Below are 27,539 nucleotides of genomic sequence, written 5' to 3'. Positions count from 1 at the left end.
AGCCGAGCTTAAAATGAACCAAGCTTTTGAAATGAGTGTTCAAGCTTGGATTGGTTTATTTTTTATGAGCTTGAGCTTGTTTAAAGCTTGGCTTGAGCTTGATTCGTTTAGATGTTATCAAGCTCTCAATTCAAGCTTGGCTTGAGCTTGGTTCGAGCTTGGCTTGAGCTTGGTTCGAGCTTGGCTTAAGCTTGGTTCGTTTAGATGTTATCAAGCTCTTAATTTAATCTTGTTTGATTGTTTAGAACTTTTAATTATTTGATTAGTTATTAAGATTAATAATTTAAATTTATTTATTTATTTTATTTTATTATTTATTTAGCATATTGAAAAGAGTTATATTAATAAATATGGTTCGTGAACATTGTTCACGAACGTTGTTCACAAACATTGTTCACGAACGTTGTTCACGAACGTTAACGAGCTGAACACATATGTGTTCAAACTTGTTTGTTTAGCTTAACGAGCTGTTCAAGTTTGTTTGTTTAATTAATCTAATGTATATTGAACGAACATAAACAAGCTCTCATCAAGCCGAACACCAAGCTTGTTCACGAACGCTTAGTTCATTTACAACCCTACGTTTAGATATTATCGAACTATCAATTCAAGGTTGTTTGATTGTTTGAAATTTTTAATTGTTTGATTGGTTATTGAGCTTGATAATTCAAATTTATTTATTTATTTTATTTTATTTTATTATTTATTTAGCATATTGATAAGAGTTTTATTAATAAATATGGTTCGTGAACATTATTCACGAACATTGTTATTACTTATGTGTTCAAACTTACTTGTTTAGTTTAACGAGCTATTCAAGTTTATTTATTTAATTGATTTTGTATATATTGAACGAACATAAACTAGCTTTTACCAAGCCAAACACGAAGCTTGCTCACGAACGCTTGGTTCATTTACAACCTTACCTGGAGGAAATTCAACCGGCCCTGTACCTGACCGACTATATGATGGGAAACTGTGCATCTAAGAAGTGAGAAGCTGAACCCCGAAGGTCTGATTGGCGTTGGGGCCAACCGACTGTATGCTGGAAGACTTGCATATAAGAAGTGGGAAGTTGAGCCCCAAAGGTCCAATCGGAGCTGAGGTCGACCAGTTGTATGCAAGAATACCGGCATATGAGAAGTGGAGAGCTGAGCCTTGAAAGTCCGACCAGTGTTGGGTTCGACCAGCTATATGTTGGGAGACTACATATGAAAAGTAGGGAGCTAAGCCCCGAATGTCCGATCGACTATATGGTGGGAGACTACATATGAGAAGTGGGGAGCTAAGCTCCGAAAGTCCGATCGATACTAACGACGACCGGCTTTTGGGCATACCGAGTGTACGTTGGAAGCCTTGTCCACCAACCGAGAGGAGTCGAATCCTGTTAAAAGTGGTTTGTTCGACTATATACACCCTAACTTTGACTATCATATCGTCATAACTTTAATTGCCACATCATCATAACTTTAATTGTCATATCACCTTAACTAATGACCCTTCATTTTTTTTGGGAGATCACTCACCCTGCATCGTATCAATTATAAATAAATTTTAAATATGTTTCAAAAAACAGAATATATACTTCTCGGTGAAAAGAAAGATCAACATCGCTATTTTATAATTATGCTATATAAAGTAATAAAAAAATAAACACTGACATAAATTCCAATTTTTAATCGAGACATTTATATAACCAATTTTTAAAATGGCCACAAACTAAGCATCCATACATCAAGCACTATAAATACACTCGATCGGCGAGCTACTTAATTAAAAACTAACCCCGGATGATAAATCCCTCCTTAATCCCTCTTTAGTGATTTCTCTCACAGATGGAGAAGTCGTCGACGGCGTCGTCGTCGTCGTCGTCGGATCCGCTGGCGGTGGGGCGGGTGGTCGGGGAAGTCATCGACGCGTTCAAGGGCGCCGTGGAGATGACCGTCACTTACAGCGACAACAAGAAGAGGGTGGCGGTGCTCAACGGCCGGGAATTGTCTCCGTCCGCCGTCGCAGCCCGGCCGAGGGTCGGCGTCCATGGCGGAGGCGACATGCGGTCCTTCTTCACACTGGTACGTACGTATATATATTTTTATTTTAATATTTTATTAAGTATTGCAAATTTAATTAATTTTTTATTAAGAAGAATTTTAATTAATTAATGGATGGATTAGTGTAGGTTATGACGGATCCAGATGTGCCCGGGCCAAGCGATCCATTCCTCAGGGAACATGTTCACTGGTGAGTGCGCAGTTCGTCGATGATTGGATTAACTAATTGATTGATTACTTAATTAATTAATTAGTAGTTTAATTTTATCGATCTATGAAGGATTGTGACCAACATTCCTGGAACGACTGATGTTTCATTCGGTATGCACGATTTTTTTCGGATGGAATTAATTTTTTTGATTTTTTTTTTTCTAAAAAAAAGTTGAGCATGAACGAATTAAAATTAATAAACTTAATTAATTTGCATGGGCTGGCAGGGAAGGAGGTGGTGGCGTACGAGAGCCCGCGGCCGGTCATCGGCATCCACCGCTTCGTTTTCGTGCTCTTCCAGCAGAAGCGCCGCCAATCGTCCTCGTCTACCGCGGCTCCCGCCTCCAGGGACAGGTTCTGCACCCGCCGGTTCGCGCAGGATAACGACCTCGGGCTCCCCGTCGCCGCCGTCTACTTCGTCGCCCAGCGCGAGACCGCCGCCCGCCGCCGCTAGCTCAGCGGTCGCCGCCGCCGCCGCCACCGCCTTCTTTTAATTTTAACTATTGTAATTAGTTCGGCATTAAATGTTAATTAATTAATAAAGTTTTACTTTATAAAATTATAATGAGCCTAATCTTTAATATTTAACAAAAATAAACAACAATTTAATATTTATTTATAACATTTATATTTGTTACTTTAATTTAAACTTGATGGATATTATAATTTTTATTGCACAAATTATCAGTAGACTTACTTGCTTCTAATTTTAAATGTAAATGTATTTATAAAAAATAAATTACTTTATTTTAGACATTTAATTTCTTGCTATTTTAAACATTGGAAATATGTAATTTAGAAAAACCGTAATTTTTAATGAAACTTGCTTTATTAATTAACACCATATGATTGACCTTCAACTCATTCAATCCCCATCCATCGACTGTGACACGAAACAGGACCGACTTCGCTAAACTCCCTGCACATGAAAGATTTGACCATTTACAATGGTGTTTTACGTATCCGATGTCTGAACATGAGCAAAGGATCCAGTCGCGTCGATGTAGATTCAACAAATACATCATCGACGATCCTTCGGCGTCGTAGTCTCCTCCTCCGCTGAACAAGAATCCCGTGATGGGCCAGGAGGGCAAGACGCCGCCGGCGAGGGACCTCCCTAGCTCCGCTCGCTCCCGCCTCACCCGCCGCCGCCAGATTCGGAAGACCTTCAATAACCTCAAGATCACCGTCCTCTGCGGCGTGGTCACCATTCTCGTCCTCCGCGGTACCGTTGGCATCGGAAGCCTCGTCGGAGCCGGAGGAGGCACCGACGCCTCCGAAGCCTCCGAACAGAAGGTCGTCGAGGACATCGACCGCATCCTCCGCGAGATCCGCTCTGACTCCGATCCTGACGATGACGACCAGATCCCGTTCGGATTTAACTCCACGGCCGCCGTGCTCAACTATACCTCCGCCGAAGAACTCGCCGCCTACGCCAACTACACCCTTGGCCCTAAGATCTCCGACTGGGACGAGCAGCGGCGGCGGTGGCTGGAAGAAAACCCAGGGTTCCCGAACCGGGTCGATAATGGCAAGCCTCGGATCTTACTCGTCACTGGATCCCCGCCCAACCCCTGCGACAACGCCATTGGTGATCACTACCTCTTGAAAGGCACCAAGAACAAGATCGATTACTGCCGCATCCACGGGATCGAAATCGTCTACAATATGGCGCACCTCGACCGGGAGCTCGCAGGGTACTGGGCGAAGCTCCCGCTGCTCCGTCGTCTGATGCTTTCGCACCCGGAGTTGGAGTGGGTCTGGTGGATGGACAGCGACGCTCTCTTTACGGACATGGCCTTCGAGATTCCTCTCGACCGCTATTCTGCTCACAATCTTGTTATTCATGGCTATCCTGATCTCCTCTTTGAGAAGCATTCCTGGATTGCCCTCAATACCGGCAGCTTCCTGCTGCGCAATTGCCAGTGGAGTCTCGATTTGCTCGATGCATGGGCGCCGATGGGGCCAAAAGGTCCGATCCGAGACGAAGCAGGAAAGATACTGACTGCCAACCTGCAAGGCCGGCCGGCCTTCGAGGCGGATGATCAATCGGCGCTCATCTACTTGCTGCTATCACAACAGAAACGGTGGGGAGACAAGGTCTACATTGAGAACTCCTATTACCTTCATGGATTCTGGACTGGATTGGTGGACAAGTATGAAGAAATGATGGAGAAGTATCATCCAGGACTAGGAGACGAGAGGTGGCCATTCGTCACTCACTTTGTTGGCTGCAAGCCTTGTGGTAGCTATGGAGATTACCCTGTGGAGAGATGCTTGAAAAGCCTGGAGAGAGCTTTCAATTTTGCAGATAACCAAGTGCTTAGAATGTATGGGTTCTCCCATGGAAACTTGACCACCCCCAAGATTAAGAGAACTATGAAGCAGTCAGAAAAACCATTGGAAGTCTTGAACCAGCTTAATCCTGAAGCTAGGATAGAAACTAAAGGGTGAGAAAAGCCATCAATGAGACTAATGGACTATCATTCTCTCAAATCTCAGATCCATGGTGCTTTTTTGTTGTTCCATTTGATGTTTAGCTTCTTGTAGTGTAAGTTTCAGCCTTGGATCAGAGTTCACTTCATCTTAAGGTAAATTGAAATTTTAATTTAAGTTGGCATGAGGGAAGGAAGGTTTCTTTTGTAACACCTAAAGGTGTTTTATTTTACATCCTGTGTAATGATGATGAACATGTTTCAATGACAATTGTCCTCAAAACATGATTATAACTTAATACTTCGCAGCTGAATCTCTTTTTGCTATATTTATGAATTCATGATGACTATATTAAATCCTTGCTTTAATCTCGATTGTGATTCATATATCAGAAATATAAGAATTGTTTGTTCAATTTCTCAGTAACAAAGGATAAGTTGTCTGGACAAACTTTGTTCTTCAGTGGGATCCTTTCTATTATCTTTTTAGTTCTTATCTGTTATAGAGCCATGTGTGCTGAAAAAGAAAACGAAACACCTTTTCATCAAGACAAGAATCCTGTCTAATTCTTTTTAGGCACACTATATGTTTTGTCCTTCCCACAATCTGTAAAGCTGGACTATTTCTGTTCACTTTTGTCTTCAGTAGCTTGTGGCTCTCAGGTTATTCTTATTTCTTTGCTTGTATGTTCTTCATGATTATAGTTAAGAGAAAGATTGCATAATGACCCCATATTAACCCCACCTCTCTCTATGCTTCATAAATAAAAGTACTTCTATAGAAACAGTTTGTCTTTGAATATTCTTAAAAATTGGTTACACAATCTAATCAAACGACCTACCATTCTACTAATTCCATGAATACGGTAAAAATTCTATTTTTGGTACAATCTCTTTCCCAGGTGATTCAAATGCTTAAGTCAAATTACTCACAGCAAGGTCATGCAACTATTTAGAATCTGTGACCACATCATAACAGGAAGTTGGAACTACTAAGATATCAGTTATTGCTCTCATTCCCACCTAATTGCAGTTCTGACAACCTGCATTTTGAAATTTTCCTTTGTCATTGTTTTATGTTTGTTTGCCTGGAAGTTCTGGAAATATAGCATAAGTTGTAGAAGAAACTATCATGTTTAAAAGAAACCCCTTTCTTTTTCCGCATATTCATTTATGTTGACATATACAAATCCTATATTAGGAACTTCTATTTTCAGAACTTTACGTTTAGTTTGCAGATAGTTTTAATTGCTTATCCAGGGAGAAATTATTTGATTAGTAAGGCAATTATCTTACTAGTTTCTTCTTCCATCTGTTTTGTTCCTGTGCATGTAACAAATCTTCATTCTTCAATATATATAATAATGAAGATGGCAACAATGCTTCTGATTCTCCTATAGTAGCACTTGATGTCCATGGCAAATATGAATCACATCGAATGTCAAAAGAATGTTATATGAAGTCCAGTATTAAGTTCATAAATAACCTCCATTTAAGAAGAAAACCCTGGTTAAGATTATTATGCTTTATTGTATTCTTTGTGGGATATGATGTACTTGCAGATGCTTTATATCCACCTGTTATGTTCAATTCAACCATAAATGGGATGTGTGTTTCAATTTACAAACTTCATATCCTGGTGATTTCATTTTGATTGTTGGTACTATAATTTTTTTATTTTGTTTTTTTTCTTTGATTATCACATTTTAAGATTACTGGACACTCTTGATGTGCTTTGTTTGGAAGCTGTAAATGCTTTATTTTCCTTATTTCATCATGCTTTAACACTCACGAAATGGACATACACTTGGTTAGAGTTTTTTTTTGCAATTTTCATTGGATTAGCAAAATTTTCAAACCGTGAAATGAACTCAAGCAACCTTTGTGAAAAAATAGCCGCAAGCAATATTTGTTTGCTTGTGCAAACTAGTTAATTTTGGCAAATTGCCTCAGAAACCTTCATGCAAACTTTTCCCCAGAACTCTAGTATGTTATGTTTCTTCAACAATTGTTATCACACACCATGCATAGTTTCTTCCACTTACCAATCTGCATGACTCTGAGGTGTGTTGCTGCAATCTTTATATTTACTTGTGGTATCTTCTCGTGTTACAATATTGATGTTGCCTAATTCATGGCTGTAGTTCATCTCTGTTGATCTCCCTTTTCCCATTTAAATGCCTCATTCAGCGGAAAGGAGCTTCTGAAGACCTTTAAGCACAAAATTTCTATAGTTCAAATGGCTGGAGAAATACCATTCAACAATTCCCTCCAAACGACTGTCATCATATTCATCAGATATGTGAACTGGATTTATATCATTAAGTTCTTAATCCTTGGCAATCTCGTCTCCCAGCTGCATGATTGTTCATATTGCAGTTACATATGGAGAAAACTCAGTACATGATTGTTTCATTACAATCCCTTATCACCACAATGAGATTATTCATGGAACATTGTTTGTTTACTCTTCATATTCATTGTGGACTCTGATTATCATTTGTCATGTTATTGTCTTCTCAGACAGATGAATCAAACAAGAATTCAAGCTCTGCAACCATATCTTATTACTGGAATGATCAAACGGCCATGAACCGAGCAGCATCAGAATTTCTTATAAACAAGAACTCGCCCAGCATTATAGTGTGGGGGCAACTGACTGACAACTTGATATTCAAAAACATGGACTCTATATCTTGTTGCGAGTCTGACTCAGACAAACTAACTCGGCATGTTTCCTTGAAAAAAACAAGAACTTGGCATCAAAAACAATGAATTCAGCAGCATATATCTTATTGTTGGAGTAATTCAGCAGGAAATCAACATAGAACCACAAACTCACAATCTTAACAGACTGAAGGGTTAAGCAAATGACTCAGCAATGTAGAACATGAAATCAGCATCAATAATCTATCGTCCGATCACTCGCTGTGACTGAGGTAATCTTTCGGATTATCCTTTTTTTCATTTCATAATATGAAAAGAGCACCATCAGAAGCTTCTTCAGAAACAAACTCACTCAGCATTATAGTATCTTATTTGTGAGAGCTATCAAACAACTTGGGATTAAAAAAAAACTGAACTCAGCATCAATATCTTACAAGAGCAGGATTCAGACAAGAACCCCAGCATCTTTTTGAGAAAGAACAAGAACTTGGCATCTAAAACCAGTGAGCTCAGCAGCATGTACCCAACTGTTGGAGTAATCAAACAAGAAGTCGATATCAAAATCCACTAACTCAGGAGATTAACGGCATGAAGTCACCTTCAGTAGTTTACTGTCTGATTACTCAACAAACTTGTTGCGAATCAGGTAAACTTTCGTGCATCATTTTTCTCATTTTTGAATGAGATTCACATGATTTTGCTCTTTCATACTGCATCTTCAGCCTGACCCATGATACCTAGTTGGTATAAGTTATAAGGTATTTATCCCTATATTTACCAAAATCGTAGACTTCCAATGCTCTGTAATTTCCTAGGAGACTTTTCGGTGACACTTACTAGTTTTGATGGTTTAGAACTTAAAAATAATATTCCAAATATTAGAGACAACTCAACTGCTAAATTGGAGGACTGCTTATAGAACAACTAAGCAGTTCAAGTCATGAAGTCAGCATTATCATGGTACTACTGGCTTTTACTTGTGGCATCAATGCTATTTGTTGCTACTTGATCATGCAAATTAACTCCATACATCACTGGATGGCAATTTCTTTTATATTATATCTACATTCATAAATTTTAAGACCGGCAATCTAACAACTTCCATTTTTGTATAGAAAAATATCGAATTATAATTTTAAGAATTTTTTAGCCTGCATTTGTCGTTGGACTAATTTTTTCCTGCGTTACAATTGTCGAATTGTTGCAGTTTAGGTTGGCAAATTTAACCATTTGAGTGTCCTTATTATAAAAATTTATTCACTTGGAACTTACATCCCACAATTATATAAATACAACTCAACGACGGCATCTAATTGAAATTATAGAATGAAACGTGACAAGATGCTACACCTACACATTGCATTTGGTATGATTATGGACAAAGGAGCATCTTAGAAACCTTTCCGTTCAATATGCTGTTTGATACTCAATTTACTTTAGGTAGCGAATTAGTGGAGGGGACAAATTGATATTATTCACCCGTTTACTAGACGCAAAATTATTCAAAGAGTGGATTTTCAACCTATCTTTGGATTATGTTTTTGACAAAAATTCGATCGATCCGCCCAAATCCGACTCAAAACCTCCTAATTTGTAAAATCTCATTCTCGTCAGAGTTGAACATCCTCTTCCTTTTCCTTTTGTAGCTGAATTTATTTATGTTAAAACTTATTTATTTATTGAACTTGTTCAGGTTTGTTTATTAATGATTGAGCTTGGGCTGAGTTTTTTATGGAGCTCAACTACTAGTCTTTATAAATCAAGTCAAATGTTCAAATTTATAATTTTTGTAATTTAATATATTATAACTGATTTAAGACTATAAAAAATTTATAAATTACAATATTTTTTTTCTACGTATTTAAATAAAAAATTAATCTCTAGTAACCATGTATAGTTTAATATGTTTGCTAGCATCAGCCAAGAAAACTAGTTCTCGATGGCCACATCCGCAAAAAGAAACACAAAAAAAGGGCTGTACAACACACAAAACTAAAATATTTGGACCTCGATGCAAAATTGTCCTGCACGGCGTCCTGCATGAACAGTACGGCCGGATTACTTCGCTCGTCTCATTCTGCGCGAGAACAAGAGGCAGAGCACATCAGCATCGACAAGAAACGCTTCTCCATCTCCTTCCCAAATTGCCATCCATTATTTATACTCCCTCCCCCTCTCGCTTCTCCTATGCCTTACTCTTTGCAGGTGGTCGCCGCGGCTCCATGGCGAACGAGCTCCCGAGGACCGGTAGTAGCCGGAGCTCGGCCGACAGCTTCCGGGACGCCTCCGGCGTCTTCCTCAAAAGCGAAGCAAGCGACGACGAGGAGGACCTGCGACAGGCGGCACTGGAGAAGCTGCCGGCCAACGGCCGCGCGCGGAAGGGGGTCGTGCGGCCGGACGTGGCGGATTTCAGCGGTGAGGTTGAACTCCGGCGCCTCGGACTCCACGAGAAGAAGCTTCTGCTGGAGAAAATCTTCAAGGTGGTGGAGGAGGACAACGAGCGGTTCCTCAAGCGCCTCCGAGAACGAATCGACCGGTTACGCCCATAACTTTCTTGGAATCAATAATGTGCACGATTATGCTTGAGCCAACAGACTATTGCTAATAATTTTTGATAGATATGACAAATTTCAACAAAAAAATATATCTTTTTATGAAAGATGTATTTTTTGGGTTGAGGGTTTTAGGATTAGTTGATAAACTTATGCGTCTATTTTTTGAGCAACTTTTCCTTTAAGTCTGTTGTTTGATAAGTTTGATGAGTTTTCTTCTTGCTGAAAAGAAACTTGTGTTGCTACATGGCCTGGTCGGTTTGACATATATGAAAATGGAACAGGGTGGGATTGGAACTTCCGAAAATTGAGGTTCGATACCAGAATCTGTCACTGGAGGCAGATGTTTATGTTGGTAGCAGAGCTCTTCCTTCCCTGTGGAATACCACCCTGAACATCTTAGAGGTACTGGCTGACTCAAATCTAAACTTGAGAATTCTTCATTACATTCCATACAAATATATTCCAAGAAGAGTGAGACATGATACACATGTAAATAGAATAAAATGAATACTATATACAGAGGTGGTGACTGATATAAAAACAAAAGAAACGATCATGTGGGAGAAACAAGTCTAATATATTTGTTTTTATCCATTGTTTTGTACGTCCTAAATACTCATTCAAAATTTGTCACTAGGTGTACTTCATCATCCTTAAACATTTTTCTCCAAATTTAATGTGAAATAGAAATTTATTACCCGGTTATAGTTTTCATAAGTTTTAAGCGAGATGTCTTAGTCATTCCTTCAAAAAAAAAAATTATATATATATATATATATATATATATATAATCCTACAAGTTTCTCTACTTCAGAAAAAACTAACTATGGAGATTAATAGGAGAACCATTATGTTTTTTTTCTCTTTCTCAAAAGGTCTAGTTTCAATTCTTTTGGAATTTTTCTCAGGTTAAAGTTAAACTCAGCTATCAATTTTGTATTCGATCTGATAATCATTTGTACAGTTCTTTTGATTTATATGATGTTAATTCTTTCTGAACCATTTAGGGTTTTTTTGGTCTTCTGCAACTCTCTCCATCCAAGAAAAGGACTATAAATATTCTTGACAATGTCAGTGGGATACTGAAGCCGTCAAGGTATCAGCATAAGTTATCTGGAAAATTCTAATTCAGCAGTAATATAGAGCATATTATTAGTATAGCTCTTGAAAAATAAAATACGCAAAAGTAAGAAAAGTTAGACACAAGTGAAACTTGTGCTGATGGGAGAAAGCACAACTAGTTTATGGAACCCTACAAGGCTGCAAGGCACCTAAAAGAAGAGAATAATTCAGTTGATTTTAGATAAATTACTTCTGTATTTGACATAAGAACTTTTCCCTACACCATAAAGGCAGAAGTTTGTTATAGTTATGAAAGCCCTACAGTTCATACAACTAATATGCTGAATGTATTCTATTTGCTACTATTGCAACAAAATGACAATCTTATTTACATCTGGTATCTACAGGTTCAATGCAAAGTAGAAAGGAATACTAAAAATTAAATACAGTTCTCAGTTTTCGATATCTTACTCATTGTCAGGATGACTTTGCTTCTTGGACCTCCAGCATCAGGGAAGACAACACTCTTGCTTGCACTATCTGGGAAACTTGATAATTCTCTTAGGGTATGCTTTTTTGTACTTTTACCACATGGCATTAACATCAACTAGTCTCTGATAGTTAAACTAGAACAAACCTTTTCAAAGAATTTATTTGTATTTGATGTCTTTGCTTTGCGTTCAGAAATCAGGTAGAATTACATATTGTGGCCATGAACTATCAGAATTTGTTCCCCAGAGAACTTGTGCATATATCAGTCAATTAGACCTTCACAATGGAGAGATGACAGTTCGAGAAACCCTTGACTTCTCTGGACGGTGTTTGGGTGTGGGTACAAGGTATGAGATGTTGTCAGAATTGTCAAGACGGGAGAGATATGCTGGAATTAAGCCAGACCCTGAAATTGATGCTTTCATGAGGGCTACATCAATCAAGGGGCAGAAAACCAGTATAGCAACAGATTATATCCTGAAGGTTCCTGACCTCATTTTTTAGTATGTGTTCTATCCTTCATTAAGCTGGAACTAATAACACTGATTCTTTGAATTATGCAAAATAGGTACTTGGTCTGGATATTTGTGCAGACATCCTTGTTGGTGATGAAATGAGAAGAGGCATCTCTGGGGGACAAAAAAAGCGAATGACCACTGGTATGTAGCAAACAAAAATTGACAGGAAAGTAAGATTTCAATAATCATTTGTAATTGCCTAGCTTTGATGTCCACATGTTCTAAAATAAGAAATTATTTTCTTCAACACTTGCTAGGCATATGTTGAAGCCTAAAAGTATTGGATCTTGGTTTCAGGAGAGATGTTGATTGGTCCTGCAAGAGCATTGTTCATGGATGAAATATCTACTGGACTTGACAGCTCTACCACTTTTCAGATAGTCAAGTTCATCAGACAAATGGTTCATGTCCTTGATGGAACAGTGTTGATCTCTCTTCTACAACCTGCACCTGAGACATTTGAACTTTTTGATGATGTTATATTACTTTCTGAGGGCCAAATCATATACCAAGGTCCTCGAGAGAATGTTCTTGAGTTCTTTGGATCTCTTGGTTTCAAATGTCCTGAAAGGAAAGGGGTTGCAGATTTTCTTCAAGAGGTAACTTCAAGAAAGGATCAAGAACAGTACTGGTATATCAAGGACCAACGTTACCGTTATATTTCAGTTTCAGAGTTTGTGCAGCATTTTAAATCATTTCATGTTGGAAAACGGCTTTCAGAGGACCTAGTTGTTCCTTTTGATAGAAGGAAAGCACATCGTGCTGCACTCACTAGAGAAAAATATGGCATTTCTAAATGGGAACTTCTCAAGGCTTGCTTGTCAAGAGAATGGTTGCTAATGAAACGCAACTCATTTCTCTATGTTTTCAAAACTACCCAAATAACCATACTTTCATTGATAGCCATGACTGTGTTTCTAAGAACCACAATGCATCATAACACAATTGCCGATGGTGACAAGTTCTATGGCTCATTGTTTTACAGTTTGGTCAATGTGATGTTTAATGGGATGGCAGATATATCAATGACCATCTACAAGTTGCCAGTTTTCTATAGACAAAGAGATTTCTTATTTTTCCCACCATGGGCTTTTGGATTGTCATATTGGCTCCTGAAGATTCCTCTATCCTTGTTGGAATCTGGAATCTGGATTATCCTGACATACTACTCAATTGGTTTTGCTCCCTCCGTCGGACGGTATGTAGTTAAGGATTTGTTATATATCCTCTATTTCATCACTTACTCTGAATTGAATGCAATAAAATTGTTCCATCTCATCTATACTTAATTTGGCAGTTTCTTCCGTCAGTTCCTAGCACTTTTCCTTGTACACCAAGTGTCTCTCTCTCTTTTCCGCTTTATTGCCGCAGCTGGAAGAACTATGGTTATGGCCAATACATTTGGAACATTTGCTCTACTTATTGTGTTTGTTCTAGGAGGATTCGTCGTCTCTAAAGGTTATTATTATCTTCTAGGAGATGTTCTTCGCCTCTTTCTATTTAATTAGTAACTAATGTTCACAAATGTAATTGGAATCTGATGTTGAATCAGTGTGTAACTCCTCCCTAGTATATGGATTCATGTTGAATCATAACTCATCTTTGTCCTTTCTCTATGTGAGCAGATGATATCAAGCCTTGGTGGATCTGGGGTTACTGGAGTTCTCCGATGATGTATGGGCAAAATGCAATAGCTATTAATGAGTTCCTTGACAATAGATGGAACACTGTAAGATTATTTTCATATTTCTTAAGCATTCTATGTTCCTAAAGGAACATATTGATAAACACCTAGATTTATAATTATGAACTTTTGTAATCAGTGAGTGAAAGAATGACAAAACAGGACATCTGAAACGTAATGCACGTCTTCATCTTTGTTACAGCCAAACAATGACACCAATGTCAATGCACCAACAATAGGAACAGCCATTCTAAAATCTCGAGGACTGTTTGTTGATGGTTATTGGTATTGGATTTCTATCGGAGCCCTTGTAGGCTTTGCCCTTCTCTTCAATATGTTGTTTATACTTTCACTTACCTTTTTGAACCGTAAGTTGTCAGTTCACTAATTTGGTTTTTCATTTTCACATGAGTTAGTCTGATGGAATTATCTTTGTATAGCTATTGGAAGTTCTCAACATTTTGTCATTGATGAGGAATCAGAAAGTAACAAAAGACAGAATTTGTTAGCAGAGAGAGACCAGAGTTTTGAACTGATAGGAAGTAGCTGGAAATCTGCTACACCTGATTTAGAAGGTTAGTTTGTCTAATTGAATTTACTTTTAAAATTTATGATATCTTTTTTGTTATCTTCTTAAGTTTAGTATAGTATATGAGATAGACAGTGATGAGCAGTTACTCAAGTAATTTAGCCATCATAAATTAATATATAATATAATGCGATTTATTTTAAATCATTCGCATGACACCATCATGTGTCTAAAGGTTAGGATTTAAATTAAGGGAAAAATTCAAGATGAAATCAATAGCTCATGAGAAATGAATAGTGTTAAATGACCCTGATATGCTCTAATAGGTTGTTAATGGGCTACAGCAGAAGTTTTGTTTTGGCTTTTATTTTTATTTTTAAATGTATTCAATTGTTTCTGAAACTTTTAATTCTATATGCTGATGTAGCTGCTGGTCGAAGAAACAGCTTGGAGATTGAGAGTTTCAATTCTTCAGTTCATCCAGCTAGGAGGGGAATGGTGCTGCCTTTTCAGCCACTTTCTCTTGCTTTCAGACATTTGAACTACCATGTTGATATGCCTGCAGTAAGTCAATAGTTACAAATAAGTTACCTAAGAGTGTACTCATTGTAGATCACACAATTCTTGTTTGAGATACTCCTTTCTTTCCAATTTGTCTAGAATCACAATACATGGATGACATACCTGAAATTAAGTATATCATGTACAGTGGATATAATTCTATCAAGTAGCCATCTTTGTTTTGAATCTTGCTTATCCAAAAAAGCTTCAACCTAAAATGGTTATATTGCAAAAATGGAGGCAGTATAATCCAAGATTCCTATAATGGTCATTTTGTGTGAATTGCTTTCTTAGAATCTCTTTTCTTATTTCTGTGAGCAAATTTCACTGAGCTTGCTTCTTTTCACGTGCATTTTAGCAAATTTAATCATGCATCACTTAGGGAATAATGGCAAAATAAAAAAATGATACCAGTTCACTGAAGTACAATTTAAGAAAATTCTGTTTAGAAAAAGAATAAAGAAACCTAGTGTGAGTTTTCCACTCTTGTGAAGGGATGACTTTAACATGCATATATACGATAATAAAAGGGGAAATGTGCATAGGAGAATACACATATAGAGGAACATTCAAAATTATGGTGAATTCTAGCACCAGATTTCCCCATTTTGTACCTTTTCAAGCAATATTCTCCTATAGAATAAACATAAAGAAAGGAAAGCTAGCATGACTTATTTCCTTCTTCCTATATCAGGAAATGAAGAACCAAGGAGTCAAGGAAGATCATCTCCAATTGCTATCTAATGTAAGTGGTGCATTGAGGCCTGGAGTGCTGACAGCATTGGTTGGAGTAAGTGGAGCAGGAAAGACTACCTTAATGGATGTTCTGGCAGGAAGAAAAACTGGTGGTTATATTAAAGGCCGTATCAGCATTTCTGGCTATCCTAAAAAGCAAGAGACATTTGCTCGGATTAGTGGTTACTGTGAACAAAATGACATCCACTCACCTTATGTGACTGTTTATGAATCGCTTGTATACTCTGCTTGGCTGCGTCTTGCCCCCGAAATAGACAAGGAAATACGAGAGGTTGGTTAAACAATCAAATTTTCTGTTTTTACTATTTTTATTTTTCAGATTGGGAACCAATTTCAGTAGTGACGAGGTAAGAAATTTGAGTGGCATTTTCTTTTATTTAGTTTTTGTTCCTCAATTTTGTGTGTTGGGGGGGTGGGGTGGGATGGGGGGTTAGGATGGAAGTAGTAGGATTCTCAAGCACAATCCATGTCCTTTTGTTCCAAATTTCTGTTTCTGCTTGGTTATTTTCACAGATCTAGTTTAGAATATGTTTATGTTAATCATCATTACAGATTTCATTGGGAAGTCGACTATTAATCTTTTATTCTAGTTTCTACAGTTGACGTTTGTGTCAAATCAGGCCACTTTATCTACTCCAAAATGGTACTTTCTTTTATGCAGTACATTATTTGTCCAGTCAAATAGGTGATGGGAGATATCAATTGTGATTTCAATATGTCTGAAATGGATGTCAGAAAAAAAAAAACAGATGCTCACACCAATGAATCTGTCACACCAATGGATGGCATACCCCTGCCACTATGAAGTATTTGATTGAGACTTTAATATGAAGGTGTGATTGTTTATTTCATTCTATAGGTTTTCCTGTGACATGTTTCTGTTTTTTCTTGAACTGACTGTGTTGCTAGGCTTATTTCTTGGAGAAATGTGTATTCATGCTACTGTTACACGAAGCTAGGAGCCTTTTTCCTGTTTGGATATTTTAACTGTTCAACGACATACAATTAGTAATGCCAGGCAGAGATAACCAGAGACTTCAATCATATCGTACACTAGATTATTACTACAAAATTATTTTGCTTGAAGTGATGATATAATAATTAATACTTGTGTTTCCATACTCTAGATGTTTGTGGAGGAGGTCATGGAGTTAGTTGAACTGGATGTAATGAGAGATGCTTTGGTTGGAGTTCCGGGGATTGACGGTTTATCAACAGAGCAGAGAAAAAGACTCACAATTGCTGTTGAGCTGGTCGCAAATCCATCCATTATTTTCATGGACGAGCCAACATCAGGTCTAGATGCTAGAGCTGCAGCCATAGTCATGCGGACAGTGAGAAACACAGTGAACACTGGACGAACTGTTGTTTGTACAATCCACCAACCAAGCATAGACATATTTGAATCTTTCGACGAGGTTCTTGAGCCTTTAATTTCTTTTTAAGTTTTTAAATATATACATACTATATATATATATATATATATATATATATATATATAATCGATTCACAAGGGGCTTACTTTTTATTATGCTTTCCAGCTACTTTTGATGAAGAGGGGAGGTCAAATTATATATGCTGGAGCAATTGGGCATCACTCTCGCAAGGTTATAGAATACTTTCAAGTGAGTTCCAACTTTATATATTACCTTTTATGGCTTTGTAACATGTCTCAAATTCTCATAGGTTGATTTTACAATGTTGACATATTATTTCCTTCAACTTTGTCTTCCTAGAAAACCTTTTTTCACATCTTCCATCTCTCCTTTCCTGAAAATCTGGGAAGAACCTTTCATTTTCACCTCAGCGGCACTAGTAAACTCTTTCAAGGGTCCAGACATTGCCTCACATTCCAAAATTCTAGCTCGACCGCCAAATCTCTGCACGGTGCATCAAATCAAACTGCACTCTTCCAAGATGTCTTTATCTGTAAGTAGGTAGAGTGAGTTTAAATATCCATCGTGTAGACATTCGACATTTAGCTTCTAGAAGAATAATCCAAGAGGGATAAGAAGAGCAACAAGCATTAGCAAGGCCAGTACCACATACAAGCATGACTACAGTTGCCTCAGCAGTGGCCTTCAGGGCATAGCCGAGTTGGTCACCGCATGATAGATTTGCAAAAATGAGCAAGGGTCGATTCCATACAAAACCAGTGGAAATACCCTCCCATGTCGTGGCCTACTCGGTTTCCTAATTTACCTTGATTTCTTAATTTACCTCGCTACAGATGGTTGTGGGACCAGTCGTGTAGGCCGCTCGGGGTCAGCGTATGACCTTTTGTAGAAATATAGTCGCCTCAGAAGTGATTCCAGTTCAATTGGATCACTTATTTTAATAATAAATTTAAACAACTCTCAAAATATTAGACAGAATAATTGACCTGAGAAAAGCATCAATATAGTTCTATACACTTTTTGGTTTCCAGGCATTGGTCATTTTTATTAGTTTTTGATGTGCCTTTATGCTATAATACCCAAGGAGTTTTCAAGAATACCTAAATTTACTTGCACTTAACCAAAACGATTTCCCTTCAGGCAGTTCCTGGGGTTCCTAAGATTAATGAAGGCTATAACCCGGCAACATGGATGCTGGAAGTAACTTCTCCTTCAGTTGAAGATAGCATTAATGTGGATTTTGCTCAAGTATACGCTCACTCCTCTCTTTGCCGGTATGTAGATGTTGTGTATCAAGATGCAATCAAATAAGTTCATATTCACTTTCTTTTGGCTTACCCAGTTTATCAAACTAAGTGAAAAATATATACGTCCACTTCTATTCTCCAGGAAAAATAAACAAATTATCAAGGCACTGTTTGTTCCTTCAGTGGATTCAGAGGACTTACATTTTCCAACGAAATATGCCCAGAGTTTTGGTACTCAATGCATAGCTTGTTGTTGGAAACACTACTGGTCATATTGGAGAAACCCACAATATAATGGTGTCCGGTTCTTCATTACAATAGTCATCGGCCTTATTTTTGGCACCATGTTTTGGCAAAAGGGTGACAATATGTAAGCTTCTTTACTGTTCTCAAATAATTGTCTTCTTGTCACACAGCATGTATAGGGAACACATACAGTATAAGATGATAAAAAAAGGTTATGAGCAATATTAGAACCCTTGGTGCCTTCTCTTTTCATTCTTTTTCAATTGCACTTTCTTTTCCATTGACTGTTTATTCTACACCTTTAATGAATAATCTGTCATCATCAAGTATCAAATTGATATTTTTGAACCATATCTATGGATTTTGGTAGAAGCTAACAACTGGTAGAGCAAGCTTCCAAGCTTACGATATTTCATGGGACTTTTCAAGTATAAAAATCAAATGGTAATGGTGGATAAGATAAACTTCTATTCTTGAAATTTTCAGTCTCATTTTTCCCAATTTATCTAGTTGCTGAAAAACAAAATTTCTATGCATAGAATAGTTGCAGAAGATGTAAACATCTTAATATTTGGCTACATGACACAGAAACAAGGAACAAGATGTTTTGGATCTAGTTGGAGCTATATATGCTGCTATTTTCTTTCTTGGAGCCACCAATGCTATGACAGTGCAACCAGTTGTGGGTATTGAAAGGACTGTCTTTTATCGTGAACGAGCAGCAGGGATGTATTCGGCCCTGGCTTATGCGTTTGCTCAAGTAAGTTAAAAATCTTCCATGTGTTTGTAGTAAAGTGATACAGTTTCCTTTTGTTTCGTTTTTAGCTCCACACCAATGTTGAGTTATTCAATATACTTTTTTGATTTGGACTTGGGGTAGATATTCTATTCTCCCACTCTTGTTTCTTCATGTTAAATAAACTCGAAGAAACCCAGTAAACAACAGAGTAGGGGAAAACTCGAAGAAACCCACTCTTGTTTTTATTCTCCAACTCACTTAAAATGTATGCATCTGTTTGAATTCTAATGCATAAGGATATATTGGAGCATCCAATGAACTACATGATTTCCAATTTTTAACGAATCAAGTATCTATTAGCCCTATCAACAAGAAAATCATTCGATTAATATTTTTCTGTAGTAGAGCTTTTGAAAACATATAATTAGTCAACCAAGTATCGATTAAGCTTACAAGAAAATCATGTAAATATTAACCTTACAATAACTATGGTTTCCTAACCGACATGAGAGATCTTCAATTTTCTTTGGTTTTGCAGGTTGCCGTCGAGATGGTATACGTACTGGCACAGGGGCTGATCTACACCCTGCTCCTCTTCCCCATGATTGGCTTTGGCTGGCACACAAGCAACTTCCTTTGGTTCTTATTCTTCATTATAGCATGTTTTTCCTACTTCATTCTCTATGGTATGATGGTGGTAGCACTCACACCTAACCACCAAGTCGCGGCAATCCTCTCAAGTTTCTTCTACACCTTCTGGAATTTGTACGCAGGCTTCCTAATCACCCGACCGGTAAGTGTTTGGCATTGCTCATAAGTACATGATTCTCATGGAAATTCTAGTTTTTTCCACAAACAGAAAGACCAAGATTAAATTGACCCGCATATCAAACAAGTCCCAATTCATTCTTCGACCTCATGCAAATTTGAAATGTTTAACTTCGGATAAATTTATGATTTTCACACCTCAACTTGATACGCATATCGACTTGTGACATGATCCTTACAATCCCCTTCTAATATTACATTACATTTGTGATTTTGCAGTCAATGCCTGTATGGTGGAGGTGGTATTGCTGGGGTGACCCTGTAGCTTGGACGATATATGGTCTTGTGGCATCCCAACTTGGACAGAACGACAAATCGATTGAGATCCCCGGAGAAAGCAATGTTACAGTGAAGCAATTCCTGAAACACTACTTTGGATATCAACATAGTTTCCTTGCCTATGTGGCTTTGGCTCACTTGGCTTTCGTCGTCCTCTTCTTCTTCCTCTTTGTTTACTGTATCAAGTACCTCAACTTCCAGAAAAGATGAGAAAAGTAAGAAATCGTCGGGGCACATTTGGAATTAACATATTACTCTGATAAATGGGAGGAGAGGATACATCAGTATTTTCATACCCATAACCCTTGCTGAATTTACCAAAGAAGAAAATGATGTATTTGGCACTCTGGATGATTCATCAAGAAGAGTTCTGCTTGTTGCTTTTTTCTTGTGCTTATTTTACGTCAGGAGGTTGTTGTTTTGCGGGTGTAACTTTTGTAAGTTTGTGGTGTATTGGTGAACACATGGATTGTAAGTTCAAATAAGAATGTGTTTCAGTTTACCATGAAGGTAACAAGAGGGACTGTGTATCGATATTGTTTGTATATATTAGTTATGTTTGAGTTGATCCACATCTACTGTTGTTGTCCCCTCCTTTACCTTCTAGTCGTCTCTAACCAATCCATCTAGATCGCCATTGCCCCCTCATCTTCTCTTCCAAGATCTGATTGTTGGTAGGGTTTCAGTGGTGAATAGACATTACCTGAAGGAGTCCAAGATCCTCCTGCATCAAGATGAAGAAAGAATTTTTATTACATGTTATAGAAAGTTTATGCCTGATAAAGGATGATTACTGAGCTAAAGCAACCAGGCACTAAAAAATAATTTTAGTATTGATCAGGAGGTAATCAGAGTCACGTGAATAAAGGAGGTTAGTAATTCTAAGGAGATGCGGTTTAAGTCAAGGGAGAATCAAGTCATCCCCCGTCTTTGATGCTCCCGACTCCTTGGTGCCCTGACTTCTTGGCGCCTCTGACTTTATAGTGCCCCCATCTCTTTGGCGCCTGTCCCTTTAGCACCTTAAATCTGAATTTCGGACTATTTCAAAAAAAAAAAAAAATGCTCGAGCGGATATACTATATGAATTTTTGATTATTTCAGGAAAAAAATAATGATCTCGGAATTTTAAATTATTTGAGTAAGTGAATAATAAAGTGTTCGAATTTCAGAACACACGGGAACATAAGAATCAACCATCGCTCTATAAAAAGTAGCCCGCCCTATGAGCTCAGGTATGAGTAAGTGATTGCATCGGAAAATCCTTTAGCCGTCGTTCTAATCCTCTTGCTCGTTGGTCTTATTCTTTTCAAGCTTCAGAGGATCTCCTTGCTGATCCTCATTATGGCTCGATGATTGACAATAAGTCAATATCCATACTAACTCACCGATAGTTTGACGTTCTCAGACTATCACAATCAAGTAAAAACTTTCTTCTAAATAAATATCTATACACGTACGTTCAAGTTACCTTAGCAAATATACACTTCCTACTTAACCAAAAACAAAACATTTATCCTTAGTAAGTGAAACTTTTAATCAATATCAAATATATTTTCAAACTTTTAAACAACAAGCTGGTTTGCCCGAGTGGTTAAGGGGGAAGACTTAAGATCTTCTGCACATAAGTGCGCATGGGTTCGAACCCCATAGCCAGCAGTTTGAGTTTTTTATGTTTTTTTTCATTAGATGATATAAGTATCTTTTCATATTTAATTAGATGATATAATTTTTTGCATTTTTATTGAACTTATAAAACCTTATGATATCCAATAGAAACAACATGGTCAATCTTATTAAGCATTTTGTTTTTTAATATTCAACTTATATATATATGGTTTTTTTTTCCTTTTATAAGCATTTTCTACTTGTTTAGATTGAATTAGATGATATAATTTTTTGCATTTTTATTGAACTTATAAAACCTTATGATATCCAATAGAAACAACATGGTCAATCTTATTAAGCATTTTGTTTTTTAATATTCAACTTATATATATATGGTTTTTTTTTCCTTTTATAAGCATTTTCTACTTGTTTAGATTGAATTAGTTGACATGCGACACCGAAATCTGTAGATCTCTATTTTCTTCCTATTCTTGTTCTTCCTGGGTTAAACCGACATTAGAATGATAACAATGCCCCATCACCCATTGTCCAACATCGAGTAACTTCAACACTCAACAACCATCTCTTCAACAGATTCAACATGGTCACAAGCAAAAGCCCGATGGGTGATGACAACTTTGTCTCAAAAGATAACGATGGATTGTTATTCATGCGAGCGAAGAGCAAACATAAGAATATAAAAAAAAATACTTCATATGAAACAAACAACTCTGGTCAGATTATATCAAATCAGTGTTATCATTCATATCGATTAGCTCAACTTTATGATATAAGAGAGGGCGACCATCAGCCATCAGCTCCCAGGGAAATGATATAGCGCTTCTCAATTTCCCAATGAACTCATCCTTTCCTTCACCACTTTTAGCGCCTAGCAATATGTAAGATTGCAACTCCTTTGCCTCAGAGGCTTAGATAAAGGATGCTACAAGACAAGTGGAGCCTATCATCTTCTTTAACACTTTTCTTGACGAGGATTCGGGTGCCTTGAGGCTCAGATAAGGATGGTATGAGACATAATCTAAGCCTTAAGCAAGAATGGCATGAGATAAATAGAGCTCATCCTACTCTTTTATCGACGATGATTGTTAACACTATCACAACTTCAGTGCTCCAAGGGCTAGGTAAGAACGGTATCGTCTACCTTAATCAAGGTTGTTATAGTTGCTTGGATCTTAGGCGCATTGTTGATACCTCGAGGCTCAAATAAGGACCGTATGAGACAAGTGCTCCAAGATTTATGTAAGAATGGCATGAGATAAGTAGAGCTCACCTTCTTCTCGAGGGCAAGGTAAGAACGGTATGAGACAAGTCCGCATCGTTGTAGAAGACTTCATACTATGAGAGTGAGCTCGTGGTTAAGTTGTTATGGTTTACCTGTTATTATAACTATTAATTTGCTTAAAATCTTAGTTTGGTTATAGTTCTATTGCGTAACTGCAATATAAAATTATTTACCGATATTAAAATCTTCCAAACTCTGCTTCAGTAGTAGAAACTACAGCTCAACTACACCTACTGGATCAAAGTGCCTTCGAGTTGAAGTTCATCCTAAATCAACTCAATTCATATGGCCTGAACTTGAAAAAAAAATAATAATGAACTTTTGATGTTGCAACAATAACAAATGCAACAAGCTAAGAAGACGATATTCCAAAGCTCAATTTCATCTCAAAAACACAACTTTGGCCTATAATCGCCTTCAAAAACGATCGCTGGAAATGCTTTCTCCAATGATTTCATAATCTTACCAGTAATGTTATTACAATAGCGAGAGAAGAATGTAAATTTGATGGGTTTTCCTTTTAAAAATTGTTCCTTTAGCTAAAGAAACAGTAGGAGAAAACGTAGGAGCAAAATCGAACGCGCTGAGCGGCTGAACCATAAACTTGACAAAACTCAGAAGCAAGATCGAGAGGGGAAGGAATCTACGGATTTGATAGATCCATACTAACCGGTTCTACCGGCAGGAAGAACTCCTAGGGAGGCCCACTCGACTTGTCCGACGGTGTCGGTTTGGGCGCCGCGGACGAAGTGACGGAACCTCCGGAGGACGCCTCCTCGGCCTCGACCAGCTTACGGAGCCTCGCCTGGAGGACGCGGACGCGGTCCTCCGTCCTCCGGAGCTTCCTCCACCGGTAGGCGAGGTAGGATCCAAGAACGCCATAGACCAAGATGTAGGAACCCCACAAGTAGGGGTAAGTCTCCGCGTGTTCCTTGATCCTGTTCCATTCGCCCACTACTCTTCCTTGCCATCCGGCCGTCGCATCACTCGACTCCCCGCCGCCGCCGCCGCTTCCTTCCTCGCCCGCCATCGCCGCTACTCTCCTGTCTAGGGCAGAAGAATTGGGCTCGAATTGTGGGATTTGTTTGGATAATTTAAGTTGGGCGGCCCCCTACTTAATGCTCGCCCGTTAACTTTTTTTTTTTCATTTCACGTCAAAAATAATTTAAAGAATTATTAGTTATCCTTTTCAAATGATATATATATATATATATAACTTAATTTTTATAAAATAAATCAAACTAAAATTAAATAATATTTTAAAATTCAATAATATTATTTAATTATTTGATCATATATATTCATTAATTTACGTATATTCATGTTGCATGTGCGACTAGTATATTATAATAGTTTAACCAAAACTATAACAATTTTAATTTTTAACATTAGCTACTTTAAATAATTTTAATCAAGCCATACTTCATATGATAACAATTTTGATTAAAATAATATTATAATAATATAAAAAAAAATTTAATTAAATTAGAGTAATTTCGACTGTGAAATCAACTTTAACCGTACTTTTTTAGGCATCGCACTATACACCGACGTCACATATTTTTATACTAGTAGATGGACTCTATAATATAGAAAATATAAGACATTAATTCATAAAGACTAGTCTTAATTGATGCTTTTATTTCATCTAGCGAGTCGAATAGGTCTGCAACATTTTCTACATCAATGTTTCTCAATCTATTTAGATTCATCATTTACCGTGCCTTGAGTTAGAATTCTTACCATGTCTTCAAGTAGCTCTTGGATTTGCTTCCTCGAGTGAAGGGGAGAAGGGTAGACACAGGCACAATCTAGTTTTCCATCTCGGATTGTGTCAAACACCGCAATCGATGGACCGACTCCATGGACCGAAGCACACCCAAAGTAGTCATCAAGGCCAATCTCTTCTTGCAGCTTGGATGAGTCATGGATCACAGGTTCCTCGAACACACTGATGAGCGCGGTGCGTAGGGATGACGAAGGGGTTAATTGTGGGTTTTCAATGGCTCGGCACATCAGGAAGTTGAGCTCGCCTATGTCTTTTAGATGCTTCTTGTTGTTCATGGCATTGGAGTAGGAATCATGGCATCTCTTGGCTACCTCCCACAGGCCTTCTCCGCTATGAATGCTGTGTGTGTTGATGATTGCTGAATGATAAAACCCTGCAAATTACTTGTACATATTTATCCTAGCTCCACTCAGTCAAATTGTCATGGCAAGCGAGGTACTCACCGATATTGTGTTCGTGTAGAACTGGATCCAGATACTTGCGGCAATCGATAAGGGTCACGACCGAGTAGGTCTCATACTGATCATTCTCAAACTTTTTCGATGCATGGGAAGCAAGCATAGCTGCTGCCGATATGGCTCCACAGAGCTTGATTGCTCTTTCTTTGCATTCCTGTGATTCAAAGTCTTAAAAATTATTTATGTGAATTCAACCATTTACTTGGACAGAAAGTATACTAGAGAAAATTCAGGGAAGAGATAAATTTATGATTTTTTGTTTACTAAGAGAGAAAACGAGGAGAAAATAATATTCTTCCTCTCTTCTAATTTTTCCTACATACCTCCCCCATCAATTTCCAATTTCCATCATACTAGTAAATGCCAGCAAGCTTTGCGTGGAAGGATGGGGAGAAGGATAATAGCTACTTTTACTAATTTTCCCCCCAACTTGATCTCTTTAGTGAGTAAAAAAGTTTTTGCAAACTTTGTTCCCTCTCAACTTTTTAGCTTCTCAGAGATATATCTTTCCAAAGAACTTGAGAAATCTATTTATGTTACAAGCTTGATAAGATAGTCTTTTTCCCTTTTTATTTTAAAGTTTTGTTTGCTAATCAAGGTTAACTGATTGCATTGCTAAATCTCATGCATGAACATAACTGTTTTTAATAGTTTGGTGGAAGAAAAATAAGAGAGAAGGACTAAGTGGATGAGTTGTTTGGGGTTCACATTCTCTCAAGTGTCTACGTCCCAAACAGAAAAGGAGATGACTCATACTTGTACTATTGTTGGAAAAAGAATAATATATAAAATGCCAATCAACATGGGACCTAACCTAAGCCGAGCAAAAATAGATTGTTAGAGTTAAGTATTAAATAATACTGAAATTATTATTACTAAATAAAAATTTATCTTTCAAAATTAGTAAAATTAGATAACAAAAAGATCCTTGTTAAAAAAATTATATATCTGTTATATTTAATTTTTATCTTTTTTTTTTAATGTTACATTTTATTATATCATTCTAAACTTAACCCACATGAGCGTTATTTTAAATGGTAAATAAATATTATTAAGATTCTATGAAAAAAAGGGCGATAAACTTCCCATCATTTTCGGCAGGATTTTATATATATTCCGGACAAAAAGGGCGATACAAAAAATAAATTATTTTATACATTTAAAATTAATTAAAAAGAAATAGTGAGAAAGTAGAACGCACGCACCGTGAGAAGTTTCTCGGTGGCGTCGGCGCCCAGCACCAACCGCGCCACCTCCGATCGCCGCACGTGGCTGCCGGCGTCTTCGAAACGGAGAGTCGATGTCCTCAGCCCGTTCAGCGAGTAGCCCAGCAAATCCTTCCCCCGCGCCCAGAACGGTTTCCACGCGTCCTGCCTCGGTATCAGTTCCTCGATTTCCCGGTTCAACCCCTCCCCCGGCCCGCCGGCGCCGGCGCTCGACATTATGCACAGGAGCTCCTTGAGCAAAGCTGCGGCGGCACTCCGGTCGCAGACCGCGGTGTGGAAGCGGAGCGCGACGACAGTCCGGGCCGGATCGGGCATCTCGTAGACCGTGGGGAAGAGGAGCGGGAGGCGATCGGGGCTCGGATCGGACCACGGGTTCTGATTGAGCTCGCGCTCGAGGATGGCGTGGAAAGGGGAGATCCCCGACTCCGCGTCAGGAGGCGGCAGAGGGAGGTCGGAGACGTTGAGGGAGAGGAGGGAGAGAGAGGAGGGATCGGTCAGGGAGAAGGAAGGGTGGGCGGCGGAGGCTGTAGAGAGTTGGGCGAGGAGGAGGGGGTGGGAGGCTTGGAGGCGGCGTAGGGCAGATTGGAGGAGGGGAAGGCAGACGGGCCGGGAGAGAAGGAGAGCGAGGACGGTGATGCCGGTGCCTCCGGGAACAGCCCGGATCCAGCTGTACTCAGTGCCGCCGACTGGGCGGGCGGCGGCATCCGCCTCCGACATCTCGCGGATGGAAGAGGAGAATCACTTTGCTTGTGAAACCTATCTTCTTGCTTCCTATTTTAGGATAATGTTAGCGATTTTTTGTGTTATTTCTAACGAAGAAATTAGAGCGAGACAAACGAAAAATACCTGTATTCAGATTAGGTTGTTTGATTCTTGGCCAAGAGTTTAAATGAAAATTTCTA

At 38.2% G+C, this 27,539-nt stretch overlaps 5 protein-coding genes and 1 non-coding gene across 10 annotated transcripts; 4 read left to right on the top strand and 2 right to left on the bottom strand.

The window, feature by feature from the left end:
• Window positions 1–1,791: 1,791 nt before the first annotated feature.
• Window positions 1,792–2,776, top strand: LOC121994316 (CEN-like protein 2). Its single transcript, XM_042548392.1, has 4 exons — window positions 1,792–2,072; window positions 2,180–2,241; window positions 2,332–2,372; window positions 2,489–2,776. The coding sequence occupies exons 1-4, from the start codon at window positions 1,836–1,838 to the stop codon at window positions 2,713–2,715; spliced, it is 567 nt and encodes a 188-aa protein (XP_042404326.1). The 5' UTR covers window positions 1,792–1,835; the 3' UTR covers window positions 2,716–2,776.
• Window positions 2,777–3,216: 440 nt separating this feature from the next.
• Window positions 3,217–4,995, top strand: LOC121997506 (probable glycosyltransferase 2). Its single transcript, XM_042551950.1, has one exon. The coding sequence runs from the start codon at window positions 3,339–3,341 to the stop codon at window positions 4,713–4,715; it is 1,377 nt and encodes a 458-aa protein (XP_042407884.1). The 5' UTR covers window positions 3,217–3,338; the 3' UTR covers window positions 4,716–4,995.
• A 1,875-nt stretch (window positions 4,996–6,870) lies between these two features.
• On the top strand, window positions 6,871–20,758 carry LOC121997504 (ABC transporter G family member 39-like). Of its 3 annotated transcripts, XM_042551947.1 has the most exons (22): window positions 6,871–7,635; window positions 7,806–8,009; window positions 9,278–9,899; window positions 10,200–10,320; window positions 10,926–11,014; window positions 11,462–11,546; window positions 11,665–11,955; window positions 12,041–12,131; window positions 12,288–13,188; window positions 13,288–13,448; window positions 13,616–13,719; window positions 13,877–14,042; window positions 14,115–14,249; window positions 14,631–14,767; window positions 15,459–15,791; window positions 16,648–16,938; window positions 17,062–17,145; window positions 18,058–18,191; window positions 18,307–18,534; window positions 18,999–19,170; window positions 19,688–19,942; window positions 20,197–20,758. In XM_042551947.1, exons 2-22 carry the CDS (start codon window positions 7,952–7,954, stop codon window positions 20,464–20,466), a joined length of 4,728 nt encoding a protein of 1,575 aa, XP_042407881.1. In that variant the 5' UTR covers window positions 6,871–7,635; window positions 7,806–7,951; the 3' UTR covers window positions 20,467–20,758. The 3 variants fall into 3 exon arrangements, with proteins under 3 accessions (XP_042407881.1, XP_042407880.1, XP_042407882.1); XM_042551946.1 differs by having other exon boundaries at window positions 6,871–8,009; XM_042551948.1 differs by lacking the exons at window positions 6,871–7,635; window positions 7,806–8,009; window positions 9,278–9,899; window positions 10,926–11,014.
• An 85-nt stretch (window positions 20,759–20,843) lies between these two features.
• Window positions 20,844–24,261, bottom strand: LOC121997505. 2 transcript variants are annotated; one of them, XR_006116299.1, is made up of 3 exons: window positions 23,835–24,261; window positions 23,338–23,454; window positions 22,551–23,256 (listed from the first exon to the last, which is right to left on the bottom strand). XR_006116299.1 is itself a non-coding variant. In XM_042551949.1 (2 exons), exon 1 carries the CDS (start codon window positions 24,192–24,194, stop codon window positions 23,859–23,861), a length of 336 nt encoding a protein of 111 aa, XP_042407883.1. In that variant the 5' UTR covers window positions 24,195–24,261; the 3' UTR covers window positions 20,844–20,980; window positions 23,835–23,858. The 2 variants fall into 2 exon arrangements, 1 of the variants encoding a protein (XP_042407883.1); XM_042551949.1 differs by lacking the exons at window positions 22,551–23,256; window positions 23,338–23,454 and adding an exon at window positions 20,844–20,980.
• TRNAL-UAA lies at window positions 21,830–21,912 on the top strand. Its single transcript has one exon. It is a non-coding gene; the product is annotated as a tRNA-Leu (tRNA).
• A 524-nt stretch (window positions 24,262–24,785) lies between the features above and the next one.
• Window positions 24,786–27,430, bottom strand: LOC121997503. 2 transcript variants are annotated; one of them, XM_042551945.1, is made up of 3 exons: window positions 26,617–27,430; window positions 25,397–25,565; window positions 24,786–25,311 (listed from the first exon to the last, which is right to left on the bottom strand). In XM_042551945.1, the coding sequence occupies exons 1-3, from the start codon at window positions 27,352–27,354 to the stop codon at window positions 24,863–24,865; spliced, it is 1,356 nt and encodes a 451-aa protein (XP_042407879.1). In that variant the 5' UTR covers window positions 27,355–27,430; the 3' UTR covers window positions 24,786–24,862. The 2 variants fall into 2 exon arrangements, with proteins under 2 accessions (XP_042407879.1, XP_042407878.1); XM_042551944.1 differs by having other exon boundaries at window positions 24,786–25,326; window positions 26,617–27,427.
• Window positions 27,431–27,539: the final 109 nt, after the last annotated feature.

The sequence above is a fragment of the Zingiber officinale genome, chromosome 6A (genome assembly GCF_018446385.1).
Source record: "Zingiber officinale cultivar Zhangliang chromosome 6A, Zo_v1.1, whole genome shotgun sequence".
Taxonomy (NCBI): domain Eukaryota; kingdom Viridiplantae; phylum Streptophyta; class Magnoliopsida; order Zingiberales; family Zingiberaceae; genus Zingiber; species Zingiber officinale.
This window is presented reverse-complemented; position numbering and strand designations above follow the sequence as displayed.

Coding starts and splice junctions, on each gene's coding strand:
- LOC121994316 (XM_042548392.1), top strand. CDS start 1,836: ATGGAGAAGTCGTCGACGGCGTCGTCGTCGTCGTCGTCGGATCCGCTG. Junction 2,242..2,331: donor CTCAGGGAACATGTTCACTG/GTGAGTGCGCAG, acceptor CGATCTATGAAG/GATTGTGACCAACATTCCTG. Junction 2,373..2,488: donor AACGACTGATGTTTCATTCG/GTATGCACGATT, acceptor ATGGGCTGGCAG/GGAAGGAGGTGGTGGCGTAC.
- LOC121997506 (XM_042551950.1), top strand. CDS start 3,339: ATGGGCCAGGAGGGCAAGACGCCGCCGGCGAGGGACCTCCCTAGCTCC.
- LOC121997505 (XM_042551949.1), bottom strand. CDS start 24,194: ATGGCGGGCGAGGAAGGAAGCGGCGGCGGCGGCGGGGAGTCGAGTGAT.
- LOC121997503 (XM_042551944.1), bottom strand. CDS start 27,354: ATGTCGGAGGCGGATGCCGCCGCCCGCCCAGTCGGCGGCACTGAGTAC. Junction 25,566..26,616: donor CCACCGAGAAACTTCTCACG/GTGCGTGCGTTC, acceptor TTTGAATCACAG/GAATGCAAAGAAAGAGCAAT. Junction 25,327..25,396: donor TCTACACGAACACAATATCG/GTGAGTACCTCG, acceptor AGTAATTTGCAG/GGTTTTATCATTCAGCAATC.
- LOC121997504 (XM_042551947.1), top strand. CDS start 7,952: ATGAAGTCACCTTCAGTAGTTTACTGTCTGATTACTCAACAAACTTGT. Junction 17,146..18,057: donor AGGTTATAGAATACTTTCAA/GTGAGTTCCAAC, acceptor ATTTCCCTTCAG/GCAGTTCCTGGGGTTCCTAA. Junction 19,171..19,687: donor TGGCTTATGCGTTTGCTCAA/GTAAGTTAAAAA, acceptor TTGGTTTTGCAG/GTTGCCGTCGAGATGGTATA.